The 20642-nt window shown below is 37.6% G+C and overlaps 1 protein-coding gene across 11 annotated transcripts in view; it reads right to left on the bottom strand.

The window, feature by feature from the left end:
- Nucleotides 1–20642, bottom strand: part of ANKRD28 (ankyrin repeat domain 28) — a 185792-nt gene that overhangs the window by 43705 nt on the left and 121445 nt on the right. For all 11 annotated transcript variants that reach the window (XM_019934409.3, XM_073803677.1, XM_019934410.3 and 8 more), the window contains 4 exons: nucleotides 17347–17547; nucleotides 15537–15624; nucleotides 9808–9950; nucleotides 7024–7236 (listed from right to left, as the gene is read on the bottom strand). In XM_019934409.3, the coding sequence (XP_019789968.1) occupies nucleotides 7024–7236; nucleotides 9808–9950; nucleotides 15537–15624; nucleotides 17347–17547 (645 nt within the window). The remainder of the gene's footprint in view (nucleotides 1–7023; nucleotides 7237–9807; nucleotides 9951–15536; nucleotides 15625–17346; nucleotides 17548–20642) is intronic.

Raw genomic sequence — 20642 nt, 5'->3', positions numbered from 1 at the left:
ACATACAGCCTGAAAGTAAGGGGATGGAAAAAGATATTCTATGCAAATGGAAACCAAAAGAAAGCTGGAGTAGCAATTCTCATATCAGATGAAATAGACTTTAAAATAAAGACTATTACAAGAGACAAAGAAGGACACTACATAATGATCAAGGGATCGATCCAAGAAGAAGATATAACAATTGTAAATATTTATATACCCAACATAGGAGCACCTCAATACATAAGGCAAATACTAACAGCCATAAAGGGGAGATCGACAGTAACACATAGTAGGGGACTTTAACACCCCACTTTCACCAATGGACAGATCATCCAAAATGAAAATAAATAAGGAAACACAAGCTTTAAATGATACATTAAACAAGATGGACTTAATTGATATTTATAGGACATTCCATCCAAAAACAACAGAATACACATTTTTCTCAAGTGCTCATGGAACATTCTCCAGGATAGATCATATCTTGGGTCACAAATCAAGCCTTGGTAAACTTAAGAAAACTGAAATGGTACCAAGTATCTTTTCCGACCACAACGCTGTGAGACTAGATATCAATTACAGGAAAAGATCTGTAAAAAATACAACACATGGAGGCTAAACAATACACTACTAATAACGAAGTGACCACTGAAGAAATCAAAGAGGAAATAAAAAAAATACCTAGAAACAAATGACAATGGAGCCATGATGATCCAAAACCTCTGGGATGCAGCAAAAGCAGTTCTAAGAGGGAAGTTTATAGCAATACAATTCTACCTTAAGAAACAAGAAACACGGGCTTCCCTGGTGGCGCAGTGGTTGAGTCCACCTGCCGATGCAGGGGACACAGGTTCGTGCCCCGGTCCGGGAAGATCCCACATGCCGCGGAGCGGCTGGGCCCTGTGAGCCATGGCCGCTGAGCCTGCGCGTCCGGAGCCTGTGCTCCGCAACGGGAGAGGCCACAACAGTGAGAGGCCCGCGTAACGCAAAAAAAAAAAAAGAAAGAAAGAAACAGGAAACATCTCAAATAAACAACCTAACCTTGCACCTAAAGCAATTAGAGAAAGAACAAAAAACCCACAAAGTTAGCAGAAGGAAAGAAATCATAAAAATCAGATCAGAAATAAATGAAAAAGAAATGAAGGAAACGACAGCAAAGATCAATAAAATTAAAAGCTGGTTCTTTGAGAAGATAAACAAAATTGATAAATCATTAGCCAGACTCATCAAGAAAAAAAGGGAGAAGACTCAAATCAACAGAATTAGAAATGAAAAAGGAGAAGTAACAACTGACACTGCACAAATACAAAAGATCATGAGAGATTACTACAAGCAACTCTGTGCCAATAAAACGGACAACCTGGAAGAAATGGACAAATTCTTAGAAATGCACAACGTGCCAAGACTGAATCAGGAAGAAACAGAAAATATGAACAGACCAATCACAAGCACTGAAATTGAAACTGTGATTAAAAATCTTCCAACAAACAAAAGCCAAGGACCAGATGGCTTCACAGACGAATTCTATCAAACATTTAGAGAAGAGCTAACACCTATCCTTCTCAAACTCTTCCAAAATATAGCAGAGGGAGGAACACTCCCAAACTCATTCTACGAGGCCACCATCACATTGATAACAAAACCAGACAAGGATGTCACAAAGAAAGAAAACTACAGGCCAATATCACTGATGAACATAGATGCAAAAATCCTCAACAAAATACTAGCAAACAGAATCCAACAGCACATTAAAAGGATCATACACCATGATCAAGTGGGGTTTATTCCAGGAATGCAAGGATTCTTCAATATATGCAAATCAATCAATGTGATAAACCATATTAACGAATTGAAGGAGAAAAACCATATGATCATCTCAATAGATGCAGAGAAAGCTTTTGACAAAATTCAACACCCATTTATGATAAAAACCCTGCAGAAAGTTGGCACAGAGGGAACTTTCCTCAACATAATAAAGGCCATATATGACAAACCCACAGCCAACATCATCCTCAATGGTGAAAAACTGAAAGCATTTCCACTAAGATTAGGAACAAGACAAGGTTGCCCACTCTCACCACTCTTATTCAACATAGTTTTGGAAGTTTTAGCCATAGCAATCAGAGAAGAGAAGGAAATAAAAGGAATCCAAATTGGAAAAGAAGAGGTAAGGCTGTCACTGTTTGCAGATGACATGATACTATACATAGAGAATCCTACAGATGCTACCAGAAAACTACTACAGCTAATCAATGAATTTGGTAAAGTAGCAGGATACAAAATTAATGCACAGAAATCTCTGGCATTCCTATACATTAATGATGAAAAACCTGAAAGTGAAATCAAGAAAACACTCCCATTTACCACTGCAACAAAAAGAATAAAATACCTAGGAATAAACCTACATAAGGAGACAAAAGACCTGTATGCAGAAAATTATAAGACACTGATGAAAGAAATTAAAGATGATACAAATAGATGGAGAGATATACCATGTTCTTGGATTGGAAGAATCAACATTGTGAAAATGACTATACTACCCAAAGCAATCTACAGATTCAATGCAATCCCTATCAAACTACCACTGGCATTTTTCACAGAACTAGAACAAAAAATTTCACAATTTGTATGGAAACACAAAAGACCCCGAACAGCCAAAGCAATCTTGAGAAAGAAAAACGGAGCTTGAGGAATCACGCTCCCTGACTTCAGACTAGACTACAAAGCTACAGTAATCAAGACAGTATGGTACTGGCACAAAAACAGAAAGAAAGATCCATGGAACAGGATAGAAAGCCCAGAGATAAACCCACGCACATATGGTCACCTTGTCTTTGATAAAGGAGGCAGGAATGTACAGTGGAGAAAGGACAGCCTCTTCAATAAGTGGTGCTGGGAAAACTCGACAGGTACATGTAAAAGTATGACATTAGGTCACTCCCTAACACCATACACAAAAATAAGCTCAAAATGGATTAAAGACCGAAATGTAAGGCCAGAAACTATCAAACTCTTAGAGGAAAACATAGGCAGAACACTCTATGACACAAATCACAGCAAGATCCTTTTTGACTCACCTCCTAGAGAAATGGAAATAAAAATAAACAAATGGGACCTAATGAAACTTCAAAGCTTTTGCACAGCAAAGGAAACCATAAACAAGACCAAAAGACAACCCTCAGAATGGGAGAAAATCTCTGCAAATGAAGCAACTGACAAAGGATTAATCTCCAAAAACTTTAAGCAGCTCATGCAGCTCAATAACAAAAAAACAAACAATCCAATCCAAAAATAGGCAGGAGACCTAAATAGACGTTTCTCCAAAGAAGATATACAGACTGCCAACAAACACATGAAAGAATGCTCAACATCATTAATCATTACAGAAATGGAAATCAAAACTACAATGAGATACCATCTCACACCAGTCAGAATGGCCATCATCAAAAAATCTAGAAACAATAAATGCTGGAGAGGGTGTGGAGAAAAGGGAACACTCTTGCACTGCTGGTGGGAATGTGAATTGGTACAGCCACTATGGAGAACAGTATGGAGGTTCCTTAAAAAACTACAAATAGAACTACCATATGACCCAACAATCCCACTACTGGGCATATACGCTGAGAAAACCATAATTCAAGAAGAGTCATATACCAAAATGTTCATTGCAGCTCTATTTACAATAGCCCAGAGATGGAAACAACCTAAGTGTCCATCAGCGGATGAATGGATAAAGAAGATGTGGCACATATACACAATGGAATATTACTCAGTCATAAAAAGAAACAAAATTGAGCTATTTGTAATGAGGTGGATGGACCTAGAGTCTGTCATACAGAGTGACGTAAGTCAGAAAAGAGAAAGACAAATACCGTATGCTAACACATATATATGGAATATAAGAAAAGAAAAATGTCATGAAGAACCTAGGGGTAAGACAGGAATAAAGACACAGACCTACTAGAGAACGGACTTGAGGATATGGGGAGGGGGAAGGGTAAGCTGTGTCAAAGCGACAGAAAGGCATGGACATATATACATTACCAAACGTAAGGTAGATAGCTAGTGGGAAGCAGCCGCATAGCACAGGGAGATCAGCTCGGTGCTTTGTGACCGCCTGGAGGGGTGGGGTACGGAGGGTGGGAGGGAGGGAGATGCAAGAAGGAAGAGATATGGGAACATATGTGTATGTATAACTGATTCATTCTGTTATAAAGCAGAAACTAAAACACCATTGTAAAGCAATTATACTCTAATAAATATGTAAAAAAACCCATTCATTTTACTTCTATGTAGTATTCTGTAGGACAACCAATTAAAAAACTTATAAACTGAATAATTACAAATCTAAGTTCACATTCCAATTCTAGTCATCCACAACCTGATCAAGGACAGAAAAATCAAAATAGAGAATGGAATGGGAGGAAAAGATGAAGGAGAAAGGTGCCTTGATAAGGAGAACTTTAGGGTCAACAAATATAATATTTTTCCTCCAAGGCAAATGTCAAAGCCTTAACTTGTTAGTCAAACAATAATTCGATAAGCATCGATTTGACAAATACAGGAAACATAGTGTCAGGAACGAAGATATATTCTTGAATGAATGCAAATTCTTATGCGTTGAAAACTCACTGCTATCAACAATTTTTACATAATGTCAGTTGGACGGTACCTCAGAAGTCATCAACAACTTAGGGAGTGTGTTTCAATGGAACTCGGCAGTAAGATAACTGGGCAACTGCACATCAGCAGGATGTCATACGTCCTTAGACAAAATTAAAGCAACTTTTATGAAATCTATTTTTAAACCAGCATCATGGTCTGTTGTCTTCAAATCTACTTAACCACCACATCTTAACTGTTTTGCTAAAACATTCCCTTGTCATGTGTAAAATCTACCACTGAATTTTCTAAATCATTAGGGAGGTAACTTCAAATAAAACCACTGCTAAGCATTATACTACAAGTGACCCTCTTGTAGAACTGATTCTCATCTCAACATTTCAAAAGAAAATACAGACTTAAAAATAATCATAGGTACTAGAGTCAGCTACGTAGGCAATGACATGAAGCAAGCGATTAATTATCTTCAAATTATAGTAAACAGTCATGTCTAAATGGCACTGTATAAAATAGAAAGCCTAATTTTTACCCAGCCCCATATAAACTAAAAAATGCATAATAGTTAATGATATAGGTAAGCCTCTTATTTCATGATACTTAATATTTAACAAAGATAATTTTAACTACAGCCCCTTTATCATAAAGGGGTCTCACAGAGACTAAAACTACTTGATGAGATCTTTTCGTTTGAAGAATATGAAGATAATTTCAAAGTTTTTATTTTGAAAAACTCTTCATTAAAAAATATTACTAGGCTTTTGAGGAAACAAGTAACTAACTTCCCACCCCCACAAGAATTCTGATATTTTTTCTAGGCACTGATTATCCAAACAGCAGGAATTCTTCAAATCAAAATAAGCAGTTTGAACTTATCAGTAAATATTTAGAAGTTATTTAAATTATTAAAAATAAAATTTTAGTTTAGTTGGTGATTTGATTGAGAACTGAAAGCTTTAAATGTATATTCGTAAAAGAGACATTTTAACCAGAAAGGAGTTCTTTATGATATCTCATGCCCTTTCCTTCCATAAGTTGATATGTATAAATTTTGTCCTTTAGCTGGCAAGGGGCAATTTAGAGCAACGACCTAATTATAGATGGGCTTGCTGCTGCTACAGCTGTCAGAGTGGGTCAGTGGCATCGTTAAAGGATTTTCTAAAGTTAGACAGGTAAGAAAATGGACTCCTTTCTCTATCAGTCTGAAAAACACTGGCTCATCACACCTACAAAAGAAGCTGAAATTTTATGCAATGAAAGCTCTGAAAACATTTGAAGCTTAAATGTTTTTACTAATCCTAAACGGTTCAATTTTGTTTGTGGTTTTCTTTTCTTTACACCACAAGACATGGTTTGGCAAGTGCTCAAAGAATGAATTAATAAATTAATACAGAAGCAATCAGTGAAAGCATCTTGGAAAATATAAAATGATGATTACACATTATGAAGTAGTTATGTTCAAAACTGTGGTTGCAGGTGCATTTCCAAAGAATTATGCAGTAAAGTACGTACATTTTGGCTCCAGAATTTTCACATATTTTTAAATTTAAATGTTCACTCTTGGAAGTGAATGACCAAAAAACCAAAAAGCAACTATTCTTATATGTAAAACACTGTATCAGTCTTCTAATTTTTCTAACACAGTGAAAAATTTCAAAACAGAAAAGTTGAAAGAATATTACAGTGAACACCCATATACCTACCACCTAGAGTCTACCACTAACATTTTACTATGTGAGCATTATCATACATCCATCTCTCTACCCACCCGTGCAATTAAGTGATGCTTTTTTGGGGGGGGGGGGTAGGCCACACCGCGTGGCATGCAAGACTAGGGATCAAACCTGTGCCCCCTGCAGTGGAAGCGTGCAGTCTTAACCACTGGACCGCCAGGAAAGTCCCTAAGTGATGCTTTTTAAAGTCAGCTGCTGATATCATTACCTATTACCTCTAAACACTTTGGTATGCATATCATTAACTAGGGTTCAGTATTTGTTTGATTTGTAACCTTCTACGGGAACATTTACATGCAATGAGACATACAAAAAATGTACCACCTGATGAGTTTTGACTAACACTTATTTATATAACAAAGTTGTCAAAATACAGGACATTACCACCACAGAGAAAGTTCCCCCACGCCCCCTTTTCATCAGTCTCTCCTCCCAGAGGCAACAATTGTTCTCTCTTTTTTTTATTTCCCCAACTATAGCGTATGGAACCCCATATAACTGGAATTTTGTCTGTTCTAAAACCTTATATAAATGGAAATAGTGAATATATTCTTGTGTAACGCTTTCACTCAGCATAGTATTTTTAAGATTCATCTGTGTGTTATCAGTAATTCACTCCTTTTCAGTAGCTACTGATACTACAGTGAACTCCTAAATACTAGATAGGGATTCTGATATTACTTCATACCTTCATATTGACATCGGCCCCATTGCCTACTAGAAGCTCTAAACACAATGCTCCATGTGTTGATGCAGCAGCAAAGTGCAAAGGAGTAAACCCTTTTTCATTCTTTTGATTTACATTAGCACCACAGTCTATAAGTTCATTCACGACAACATCTTGTCCATTGTAGCAGGCTACATGAAGAGGTGTATTTCCATAGGCATTTGGTTCATTCATCTATTGGAAGAAAAAAATTGTCAATCTTAAAGCAGTCTTCCTAATTATCGCTGTGAGCTATTTTAGCAACACTGTGGTTGAAATCTAATTATTAAAGTGAGAAACAAACAGGGATAAATACACAGATATGGCTTATAATCTTAAACTTCAATAAAAAAATGAACATAACAACATTTTGGTGTCAAACGATTTTGTAGCTTCAGGGAACATAACTCATATATACGATGTCTACTTCATGACAAAACTGAATGATTCCAAGAGATATTTTAGGAAAATGAAAACAAATAATATATTTTTAAAAGCATTCTAGGGAAGGGACAACCACAGAATTAATTCTAAGAATCATGAAAAATGAACACAAATTGAAAATTCTGACACATATTGAAAAACACGCATATTTTCTGCTATTTACAGTGACAAAAGGTTAATAAAGTTGGTGATTAGTAGAGAGAAAGATTTTTTTAAAAATGACTGACATCCTTTTCTATTTAATTCATTTTTGCAACAAACTTGGGCTTTAGATATTTTCCAGCCTACATACTGACATTTTACCAAAATGAATATGCTCAAAAAATATAGTCAACATTGAGAAATAATTCATGTAACTGAAGTTTCCTTTCTATTTCTTAAAAAATATATTGGATGAATATTTTAAAGTTTACATAACTTTTCTGTGGTAAAGAATTGTACTTTCGCTCCTGTCTTCTGGGAGGTCATCTATGGCACACCTGACAGCTGTGTCCTTGTCCAGGGTGGGAGCTGGCTACCCTGGACCTGAGAGCAGGAGCAGGCACAGCGGGTCTTTAGGGCAGGGCCAACCACACCACATAAACCAACCATGTGATGGAGGGGAGGGGCTTTGGGTCCGCTGGTATCAGTGGACTTGGAGACTGAAATCAACCATATGAGCAATTTTGATCAATCAATCATGCCTATGTAGTGGAGGCCCAATAAAACTCTGAAAACAAAGCTCAGGAGTGCTTCTCTGGTTAGCAATACTATGTGCATATGTCACGTTCTGATGCTGGGAGAGTAAGGAGTCCTAACTCTGTAAGGAGAGGCCAATGGAAGCTTTGTGTTTAGAATACTCTTAGACTCTGCCTTGTGTGTCTCTTCCTTTGGCTGATGTTAATTTGTATCTTTTCTGCATAATAAACCATAACTGTGAGTATAATAGCTTGCAGTGAGTTTCTGGAGTCCTTCTAGTGAATCATCAAAACTGAAGTCAGTCCTGCGTGGAGACTGTGCCCTCTAACCTTGTGGTTGGCCCCAACTTATCACAACTTTATTTAACATTTTCTTTTCTCACATCTCTGGTAACAGAAATTAGAGGAAGTGAAAAAGCAACAGTTAACTTTAGTCAGGTTATCTAGATTTCATCACCAAAAGCTGGCGGACACAGAAAAGATTCTCCCTCGGAGCTTCCAAAACTTTGAGAGATTAAATTTATTGTTTTAAGTCACTCACTTCAGCTCTAGGAAACTAAGTCATGCAATTGGAGGCCACATGTCACTAAATGGCTCTAAGTCTGACCACTTTTTCTGAAGAACACTCTCACCAGAGTTTATAATTTTGCTGTCAATAACATAAGCTTTAAAAATTGCACCAGAATGGACTTGAAACAGTGATCAGAAACAAGGCTATCTCATTTATCTAGATCAAGGGTCTCTTAAGGCATTATGTCACTCTGTTGAAACAGAGCTAGGAACTGCTGAGTTGAAATAAAACTTTCATCTGTTTGCACTCTACAAGCTTCTACCTAACAATGTGTTTGAATTTTTGATCCCTACATTTTCAATAACTAAGTGCTTCACAAAGTTCTTAAATTAAATTAATAGGCTATCCAGCTCCACAGTTCTGCCACGTATTCTTTGTCCAACCAGATTACCACCTATCTTTCTGTCTTTGCAGCTGATCTAAACTACCTCCCTCTCTCCTTCTACCTGGCTGCTTTTTCATCTGTGTTTTAAAGACCAGATGAGTTTGTCAGAACTGTGCCTAAAGGATGGACTGTGGGAGTTCCAGGTATTCTTAGCTATCCCAGTTCCGTAATCAAATATATTCAGATGAAGGAGCAACCCCTCTGAACCAAAGAGATCATACAGTAAGGAACACTTGCAGCTAATGGGCCAGAAGCCTCTAGTTTTCCTGCCTGCCTCTGGCCAATATCCTGTAATGTGAACAGCTACGGTCATTTAAAGGAAATATTAGACAAACTGGGCAAATAATACTAACAATAACCCAGCCACTTAGGAAAATAATCCAAATATGTCTGATCTGCTGGTTTCCATAGCTGAAATGAAGCTACAGGGCCTAGAATGTGATGGAAAAGAAAAACTTCTGTCAATCAACCGTTCACCTTTGGAATATATTTTACCTCTTAATACATTTGACTAACTTCATGGCTTGGTCAGACATCAGTGCACTGTATATTATGTGAAGGACTATAAACATAAAACTATTAAAAGACAAAAATCTTATTGTAAGAAATCATCTTTTAAATTTGAAATAACTTCTGCCAACAACAAAATCACAAACACACAAAATGCTCCATTCTTCTGTACTGCTTACATCAACCCCAAGATCAAGAAGGTACTTGACCACGCTGATCATCCCACTAGAGGCTGCTGCGTGGAGAGGTGTGTAAGACTTCTTGTCCTTGCATGTCACTTCAGCTCCGTGTGCCACAAGTAATTTCACTACTTCAATGTGACCTGAAAATGTGTTTATGAAGAAAAAAACAAGAAGATGAGTGTATGGAAAACATACAATCCTGAATATCTTTAAAGACAGGTAAAAATACAATACAAATTAACTAGATAATGCATGACAAGTCACCAATTAATCACATTATAACCAGAGAGATGATAGAAGAAAAAAATAAGAATTCAGGATAATTTTGATAAATGCTGATAGAGGTAACTAATAATTGAAAATAATACATTTAATTATTTTATCCAATGATAACCCTGCAATCCTTTTACCTAGATCTTGTTGTTTCCAAGGTTGTTTCAATACATTCTCCAATTCTTAAGTTAGCTTTTCATGTCTAATGTAAGACATTAGTTTATGTTGTAGAATCTTCTTCTACGTGGAAATCTGGGAGTGACTTGGGCTTATTTCTTAAAAAATGTCAGGTCTTTAGAACATGCAGCTAAAAACTTCTTTTCCCTTATTATTTCCACCAGATGCCTTAACAATCAGGATAGGCTAGGTCAGCAGTCCCCAAACTTTTTGGCAACAGGGACCGGGTTCATGGGAGACAATTTTTCCACGTGGCGGGGGTGGGGCGGGAATGGTTCAGGCGGTAATGTGAGTGATGGGGGGGATGGTTCAGCCCTATGCGGGGGATGCTGAGCGGCAGATGAAACTTGGCTGGCTTGCCTGCGGCTCATCTTTTGCTGTGTGGCCCGGTTCTGGGGGATGAGGACCCCTGGGCTAGGTTATACATGCTGTGGTTAACAACCAACTCCCAAATCTCAGTGGCTTAAACAATTAGTGTTTTATTTCTCTTTAGCATTATGATAGCTTGGCCAGAGGGCTCTGCTCAGTCACGCAAGGATCCAGATTCATGGAGCTGACACACGATTTGAAGGCAGCTTCGTCACTGTGCCAGAAAGGGGAACAGACTACAGTCTCACACCAGCAATTAAATGCTCTGGTCCACAGGGGATGCTACTTTCATTAGGCAGAACTAGTCTCAGGCCCTACCCAACCACATAAGGAGGCCAGGTGGAAGGAGGGAGAACCGCTGTTCTCCTTTCTTATCTCCTCACTTCTTGTCACATTAGATTATACAGTACTTTCTCCTCCTCCCAAAAGCCTTTCCACCTCTGTGCCTTTGTTCATGGGACTGATTCCTACGTTGTACAGAATGTTCTGCTTGGACGTTTCTTTCTAATCGTTGTTACTAATCCTCGAAGAAGGTCATGTCAGTTCCTATCTTCCCTAGAAGTCTTTTTAAGGCTTCTAGTTGCCTAGAATTACGTGGCCAAAAGCACAGTGTACCTGTAAATACTATCTAATAAGCATACATAATAATACTTTGTGATGTATCTTAAACTTGAATCATTATTTAACAAACTCTTTAATTACTTTTATGTATTAAGTTCCCAAATATATATATCTTTAAAGGCAAATATCATAGGCTCTTATGCTCTACTTCTTGGTGTATTTCAAACAAAATAGGTACCTAATAAATATGTTACATTAAACGAGTTGCTAATGATGCCATTTTTAATACCCCTCATAGGGAAGGAGTATATAAAGTAAATAACTATAAAAATGAGACTTTCAAACATAGTGCCTTGCCCCCTTGAAAAAAGGAGTCTACAAGATGCATAAAGAATCAAGTAGATATAGTTGTTCATATATATAAATTATCAATTAAAGTGGATACATTCAGCTATTTTTTCCCCATTTCAATATGAAAAATATCTACTATATTTTTAGGAAAAAATCAAAAGAATATCTGTCAAATCATTAGATGCCAAATTAAATGTGACTATCATATAAGAGCACTAACTGGTACAAAAGATCTCTCACTACACATTACTCTCTGATCTATGGCTCTAGAAAGACAACTACTTGGGTTTACTGTAATGTATTAAAAACCAGGACTTGTAATGCCCAGGAGGCTCACGCATAAATATAGCTTTTTTAAACCGGGCAAATGCATATTATTCACTAAATATGCCAAAAAGAAACAAATTCTCCTGATTTTTAAGACTAGAAGGCCCATTATACAAACATAATGGAAAAACTATCCAAAACCAACACATCATTCTAAGTAAATGACTTAGATCATATTAATTATGTAGATTCCAGGAAGTGTGAACTTTTCCTGAGACCGATAAAGCCCTATTTTTAAAAGGTGCCATGCATAGGGAAATTTACAATCTTAAAATTGACAAATATTTATTTAATCACATATCTGAAATATGTAAAAATTCCTTTAACGGACCACTGAAAACATGAAGAAGGGGTCTTTCCATAGCCAGTTTGGGGTGACCTATTTAAAAGAAAAAAGGGAAGAAAGTTCTAGAGTGAAGTAAATGATATTGTTCTAGCAAGGTGGAACCTAGCCAGAATACATATGTGTTTTCCTTATCAATTTATAGAACGATGCTACCAAGGAGACTAGATTTCATTCAATTCATATGGGTGTATTTTTAGAAGACAGCATCCAGCAGACATGCATGCCATACATAATTCTGTAGTCAATAACTCCTTTAAAAAAATTATATCCATGCAACGTGAATTTGATAAATGTAATCATTATCTGTCAGGAATTTGGAAAATTCCCTACATTTTTCTTTTGTTCATGAATGTATTAATAAAAGTAAAATGAGCTATGCTCACAAGTTTTTATGGAAAGGAAAGTAAGAAGAAAAACACCATTTCACATCAACTCAAATTATGCATTGCTTTAAGAAGAATTAATGTAATGAGTTGCTTATCAAGGTAATTAATATTTATTTAGTACCCTCTATGTCAAAGTCACCACAGTAAGGTACTTTGAGGCAAAAAGTGACTGGATATTGCTAAAAGCACTGAAGGCAACAGAAAACATGAATGAGTAAATGGATTTTTTTTTAAACAGATCTTTATTGGAGTATAATTGCTTCACAATACTGTTAGTTTCTGTTGTACACCAAAGTGAATCAGCCACATGCATACACATGCCCCCATATCCCCTCCCTCTTGAGCCTCCCTACCACCCTCCCTATCCTACCCTTCTAGGTCATCTCAAAGCACCGAGCTGATCTCCCTGTGCTATGCTGCTGCTTCCCACCAGCCAACAACTATTCTGCATTCGGTAGTGTATATATGTCGATGCTACTCTCACTTCGCCCCAGCTTCGCCCTCCCACCCCATGTCCTCAAGTCCATTTTCTATGTCTACCTCTTTATTCCTGCCCTGTAACTAGGTTCATCAGTAACAGTAAATGGATTCTTAATGAAGGTTCATGGTAGGAGCAAACACAGCGTAGGGAGGGAAAAATGATCAGTTCATTTGGGGACAGAGGTGGGGCTGGGGAACATAAACAGAGGATTCAATCGTAGCAGAAGTATAAGAGGTAGAACCTAACAGAAAAGTAAGGGTAGCCTCAACCAGGGGACAGAAGGCCAGGGCAAATACAGAAGCCTGTGAGAAATAAATTACAAGAAGACATGTAATGCAATAATGTAATGTCTCTTAGGCTAATATTGGCAGATTCTCTAGAGGTGTCAATGACCTGGACTTAAGGCCTGTCTTAAGAGACCAGGCAGTAACTCCCTACTTTCATATATTTAGCTCCTTTTTAATCCTGAACACCTAAAACAACTGAATGGTTTTAGAAACTGTGTGTCAATACTCCTCTTTTTCCAAGCTTAAAGGAAGGAAGAGACAGGGAAAGGAAAATTATGAATCTCTGAATGTTTATGCTCAAAAATTAAATGGACTATGAGGTCCAAGAAATACAGAATATCTTTTACAATCCACAATTGGCCTGAAAAATGACATTTAGTAGATCAAGGAAAACAAAGCCATCCAAGGGCCTCTGAGATATACACACCCAGCTACTCTGGGAGCTCAATTAGAGGCAACCCACAAAATTCCTTGGCCTTCAATTTTATGAAAACAGCTGTTTAGCCAAGTTTAATTCTTTGGAGATAAAAGGCCTGACACCCTCTGCTTAATGTGTGAACCTTTTAATATAAGGTATATAGTTTAAAATCACAGACTATCTGTTCCTGAACTGTCAAGAATAAGCTATTCCAGAATATTCAGAAAAATCCCCAAGACTTAAAATACAGAAAACCTACAGGCTGTGAGGAGGGCACTTTAGGACACCACAGGAGACTTGCTTCTGGATGTTTTACCTTCAGTTAACAGAAGAAAAGTGCCCATGACATAACTGGAGGCACAAACCTTTGGTGTGAGAGAAACACCAAGAGTCCAAGAGTTATTTCCATGATGGGCAAAGGATTTTCCTGGACCTTGGGGTTACCGTCAACTGGTTTGAGTTCATTTGGTTTCTTACATTTTTGTATTTTACAATTTTATATAGTTTTTAAAATTAATAATCTTCTATCAACCTTCGAATTTTAAGTGAGAGCTAGGAAAAGACAAAAGCAAAGGCAGGGAGTAGTGAGGATAAGCTATGCCTGTGAGAAGAGGGGCTAGACTGTCTCTGTAGTCAGTATGAGAGGCACATGGGAATGAGACCAGCACTATGTGGTCCGTCAGTCCATGTAATTTTTCCTAAGTCAGAGGAGCAAGAAGAGCAGAAGCAGAATAGACTGTTGGGAGGAAAAGAAAAAGCCCTGAGCTCCATGGCTGCAAAGAAAGGAGTTCTTCAGCTCTATTGTAAGATGCCCCACCCACGGCTTCCTTCCAGAGGCACAGCCTAGCCCTATGGGACTTGCAAGGTTTGCAGCAGGTTGAGATACACTTCGACCTGCGTGGTCTTAGCGCCCGCAGGCCAGCATCTCTGCTCTGTTCTTTCTGTGCGTTTTAAAGTATCCTGTGGAAGCCTGACTTTTCTCCTCCCTGGCTGTCCCAGTTACCTCAAAAACCCATTAATGCTTTCGTTAGTGCTCTGCTCGTGGAGTTGCGTAGGTTTTAAGCAGTCTGCCCCAGGACCATTTTCCCATGAGCTCTGTTAGTTTCAAACTGCAACTGTGCAGATCCTAAGACTTTTCAAGAATCCTTTTTTTTCTTTGTTTGGTCACACTGAGCAGCTTGTGGGATCTTAGTTCCCCGACCAGGGATGGAACCCACACCCTCGGCAGTGAAGGCAAGAAGTCCTAACCACTGGACTGCCAGGGAATTCCCTCAAGAATGTTAAAAGCAGAAAAGCTGATATCTAAACCTCAGTTTCTTACTGTGGTAGAAATCAAACGTGATATGCCTATTTAACACAGTGCTTGGCACAAGATAACAGGCTTCTTAATACATCTTCACAACTTCTACCTTAATATTCCCATACAAACAAGGATGGGTTCAGGATGGGTATGAGAATGGGCTTTTAGTAAACACCAATCTAAACTCTGTATCCCAAACTTGTGTCTAGGACATCTCTCCCTTTAAAAGTAAACAATTAATTTTAAACAGCTTTCAGGAGAACTGGACCTAATGTACTCCTGTCCTGGCAAACCTCCCCTGACTCCCAGGCTGGTTCCACTTGGGCAGCAAACTCAGATATGGTGCAACTTCTCACTACCCCAAAAGACATGTTATACCAAATGCAAGAACGAAATGTCCAACTTTTCCTTAATACTTAATGTCAAAAAATAAATTTAAAATACACATACCCATATATGCTGCCCAGTGGATAGCACGTCTATCTTTCTTGTCAAAAGCATTAATATTGGCACCTCTAGACAAGAGTAGTTTCACCATCTGGAATAAAAATAAACACAGTTTCATCAACATTCAGAAGCAGAACTGTTCATGAATATCCATCGTGAAAACTACTCATCTCAAGCTCTCTGGCACTGAATTTCTGCATCTGTAGAAAGGAAAGATGAGACTATATACTGAAGATGCTTTAACATAATTTAATAAACAACAGGACAATATACGAAAAAAGGTTTCACTATGGTGGTTACTGAAGTCAGGCATCAGCATCTTTTTAAAGATGCCACTTTGTGTCCTGGTATTTTATGAACAACTAAGCACAAATCTGGAAAGTCTAAAGGGAGAGTATTTAACAACAGGTTTTATTCCTTTTTATAGCCCAAAGTGTTATTAAAATTCAAAGTGCATTCTGATCCCAGAAACCTCTTAAATTTAATTCAAACACAGATGCAGTGTCCGTAACTGCATCTGTGTTTGAATTAAATTTAAGAGGTTTCTGGGATCAGAATGATTAGACCTGAAGGTCACTGCACAGTCTACTTACCTCATAATGTACCAAAAAAGTCATTTCCATTAGGTTCAAGCATATTTACAATAGTTTCCCCATTAGAAAGGGCATTCCAGATGTCAAAAAGGGACTCATCTAGTGACCTGAACTGCAGCAGAGACAAGAATTCTTTATGTTGCAAAAGCCAAGAACAGTGAAAACAGCACTGCAGTGACTAACCCTCAGCCATGGAATCTTGGGAATGTCACTTTACCTCTTTTTTTAAAAAAAATTGAAGTATAGTTGATTTACAATGTTTCAGGTACATAGCAAAGTGATTCAGTTTTATATATACATATGTTTCTTCCAGATTCTTTTCTACTACAGGAAAAGAATTGATATTGAATATAGTTCCCTCTGCTATACAGTAGGACCACCATTTTTACTTCTTTGAGTTTCTGTGTCTGCAACAAAAATGGAGGACTGGACAAGCTGCCCTCAAAGGTTCTTCTAACTCTGAGTCTCATTCTTTCCTAAGTCTTCCATGTACATACATAAACCCCACTCTTTGCTATGGCACACTTAACATTAACCAATACTCCTTGTATAAGATAACTAAATATTAATTTTCTTAAATTGTTTTCTTTTGATGGTCTGTCATCAAAGAATTCTTGACTAAATGTTCAAAATAAACTATAAGAAAATGTTTTTGGGCTTCCCTGGTGGCGCAGTGGTTGACAGTCCGCCTGCAGATGCAGGGGACATGGGTTCATGCCCCGGTCCGGGAAAATCCCACATGCCACGAAGCGGCTGGGCCCATGAGCCATGGCCGCTAAGCCTGCGTGTCCGGAGCCTGTGCTCTGCAACGGGAGAGGCCACAACAGTGAGAGGCCCGTGTACCGCAAAAAAAAAAAAGGTTTTCTACACTCCACCTTCCTTTGTCACCATCTTTCTGGAGAACAATGAAACTGTTCCACCTTCCTAGACATTTTTTCCTGCAATGACAGAACATACTTTTCACATTGTGTTACAGTTGGCAGTGTTGTCCTTTATCTCCCCAGGTTGACCATGAAATTCAAGTGCAGGGGCTGTATCTGATAAATAAATTTCTAAATTTGAGAAAGCTATATATCATGAATTATCATGAAAAGAAGTCTGAGGGTTTGAAAAAGGCAAAATTAAATAAAAATGAGCAAAATAGGCAAGTTCATTAATAATGGGGGGGGCGGGCACACACGCAGAGAGAGAGAATCACTGTCTAACTGAATACCACTTACCTCCCCGTGTCCACTGAAAGCTGCATGATGCAGTGCAGTTCTCCCTGCTCGATCAGACACATTTACATTACTCAGCAGAGGGACCAAAGCTTCCGCACACTTTACAGCTTTATTACCAGCCGCTATGTGTAAAGGTGTTTGCCAGTTTTTGTCTCGAGCGTTAACATCTGCAGAATGCTTCAAAAGTACCTGAACTGCTTCCTAAAACATATGAAGATATACAAGACAAATGAGTTAACAGCTTTAGAAATTGTACACACATGAAGGAAATAAAATTTCTTGAGAAAATAAAAATAGTTCTGGCAGAACCTGCTATAAACAAGCCAGAAAACAAAATAGCTTGAACTAAAGGCAGTACTCAGAGCCATGCAAGATACATCAAAATAAAACATTCCCTTTCTCTATCCTCCAATTAAAGGCACAACAATCAGTCTCTATCAAAATGTACAAGAAATACTGACAAATATCCTTCAAAAACATTCATTACTAATATTGCTTTTCTAGATGGTGAGATACAACTAATTTATACTTTCAAAGCTTTAAAAAGTAGATTTATCACTTTGCCATTAAATATAAAAAAATTTAAACATACTACTTCCCAAAGTATTCCACATGCTATATTTTACAAAATGAAAAATCACTAGGATCTAATTCATTAGAGAGAGAGTGAAAGAGAGGGAGGGAGGGAGGGAGGGAGGGAAGAAGCCTTTGTTGTGATGCTACCTGGTGGGAAAGTTGGTGTTAACAAGGCAAATTAAGAATTTATCATTCAAAGGGATTGGTCTCCCAGAAGCACAAGAAAAATGTCACAGAACATCCATAAACTGGACTCATGGCAAAATCGAAAGGAATCCAGTATGCCATCAATATTAAGCAATATAATCAGAACTAAACGTAGCAAAATTTTTCTCCTTACAGTGATCATCCTATTTTTGGCAGATGAACAACAAACTACATATGAAATGAAAAGGACCAGAACCAAATCACCTCAGTTCTGTCATTTACAAGGTATAACTATTCAAGTCTAGTAAAACTGACCCTTGGTTTTCTTATCAGTAAAGAGGGGAAAGAGCACCTGTCCATCACTCATCTCAAGTCTGCTATGAAGCAAAAAAACCTAACGTACATAAGATTGTTCAAAAGATTAAAATAACTAACTATGCAAAGTAGCAAGGAAGACTAAGCAAAATAGTATTATTCATGATTTGCACATAGCCTTTGAAATAAAAAGTAATCAGAACTGCTGAAATATGGGAACCAGCGCAAGGCTGGCAAAAGACTGGAGAGACGCCCATCAATCTATCAACCTGCTGAGTAGCTAAGTAAAGACATATGGAGGCCTGCCCTGTGACCCCACAATTCCAATCCAGCTATTTACCCAAGAGAAATTTTAACAAGACCCATCTAAGAATGTTTTTATTTATTTTATTTTTTATTTTATTTATTCATAAGAGCCAAAAACAAGAAATGTAAATGTCCACCTATAGGAAAATAGATAAACTGTTGTACATCCATACAGGAAACACTACTCGGCAATAAAAAGAAATGAACCACTAATGTACACAACAATATGACTAATCTCAAAAGAAGTCAAGACATTAAGAGTACATACTGTATGATTCCATTTTTATAAAATTCTAGAACAGGCAATTCTAGAACAGGCAATTGAGAGGTGCCTCTGGGGACAGGAGGGACTGACTGAAAAGGGACATGAGGGAACGTGCTGGAGTGATGGAATCTTCTAAATCTAGATTGGGAGAAAGGTTACATGGGTGTATACATTTGCCAAAACTCAACACTACACACTTAAAGTCTGTGCATTTTACTGTAAATTATATTTCAATTAAGAAAAAGGAATATAGGGAAAAAGATACACAGGGGAATATATACTCAGAATCGTGGAGAACAAAGTACAAACACTGTCAGGATTCTCAATCTTCATCCTCAAGAAGGGTATTTTGTGACTTAGGGAGTAACACTAATACCATCCTGGGAAATAGATGTACTAGAAAATAATTAAAAACAAAATGAAGAATTTATAATTGGATAAACTAGGCAAATACAGCATACTATAGATGCCAGGCTTGCCTTAATTATTTCCAACTGGAATTCACAACGCATACCTTTAAGTTTCTGAAAAGTGTATGGAATACTTATGTTCCATCAGCAAGAACAGAAAAATCAAAGCTATACTTTCGTTTCACAGCAAAACAAGAATAAATCCAGTTTATGGTTGAGGGTGGGTAAGATGGCACCTAAAGAAGGCTGTAAACACAACGACTAAGACTGTTTGGACACTGGGTCCACTGCTGGGGACGCTTAATTGTGTACCCCACAATTCGTGTCAAAGTCCTAACCACCCCCCACCACAAAGCGGTAAAGTTAAATGAGATGATAAGGGAGAGACCCTAACCTGATCAGACTGATGGCATTCTAAGACAAGGAAGAGGGAGAGAGAGATTCCCCCCTCCCTGACCAAATGTGAGGACACAGTGAGAAGGCAGCCATCTGCAAGCCAGGAAGAGAGTCCTCATCAGAAACTGACCCTGCTGGACCTTCATCTGAGACTTCTAGCCTCCAGTCTGTGAGAAAAAACATTTCTGTTGTTTAAGCCACCCAGTCTATGGTATTTTGTTATGGCAGCTGAGCTGACTAATACATCCATCATTTACTACTCAGAATAATATACGTCAGTGCCATATCACAATAGCAGTGATCTTTGAAAATTTAGAGAAAACTAAAGAACTCTGTAAAGACAGGAGATTCAAAAACAAAAACAAAAAAAAAATTTTAAAAGGTAAATTTCTGGAAATTACAAACCAATGAGCCTGATGTCTTACCCTAGTAAAATTCTAGATTTTATTAGCAACACATTACAAGCATTTAGAAAAAAAATGTAGAGATAACCAAGGATATAGTTTTACTAATGACAGAATTACCATAGTAACCTTGATCCCGATTTTTCCATTATTAGAGGGTATGCATGTGTAAGAAATGCTGCAGGTGTGCCTTGACTTCAAACAAACAAGTAATACCCTATGACACTGATTTAAATAAGATTAAGAAATATGGGGGTGGGGTGATAACAAAAGGTTAACTAATTATATCCAAAGAGTATTTATTTATTCATAGCTTACGGTCAGGCACAGGGAAAAGAACGGCTAACGCATTCCAAATAAACACAATGTTTGGGTGAACCACTAATACCTCACATGATAATATATTTTAAACTCAGTTATCTTGATAGAACTAAAATGTTAATTCCTGGAGTTAGGTTAAAGAAATAAATGCATATC

This window comes from Tursiops truncatus, chromosome 4 (genome assembly GCF_011762595.2).
Source record: "Tursiops truncatus isolate mTurTru1 chromosome 4, mTurTru1.mat.Y, whole genome shotgun sequence".
NCBI lineage: Eukaryota > Metazoa > Chordata > Mammalia > Artiodactyla > Delphinidae > Tursiops > Tursiops truncatus.
This window is presented reverse-complemented; position numbering and strand designations above follow the sequence as displayed.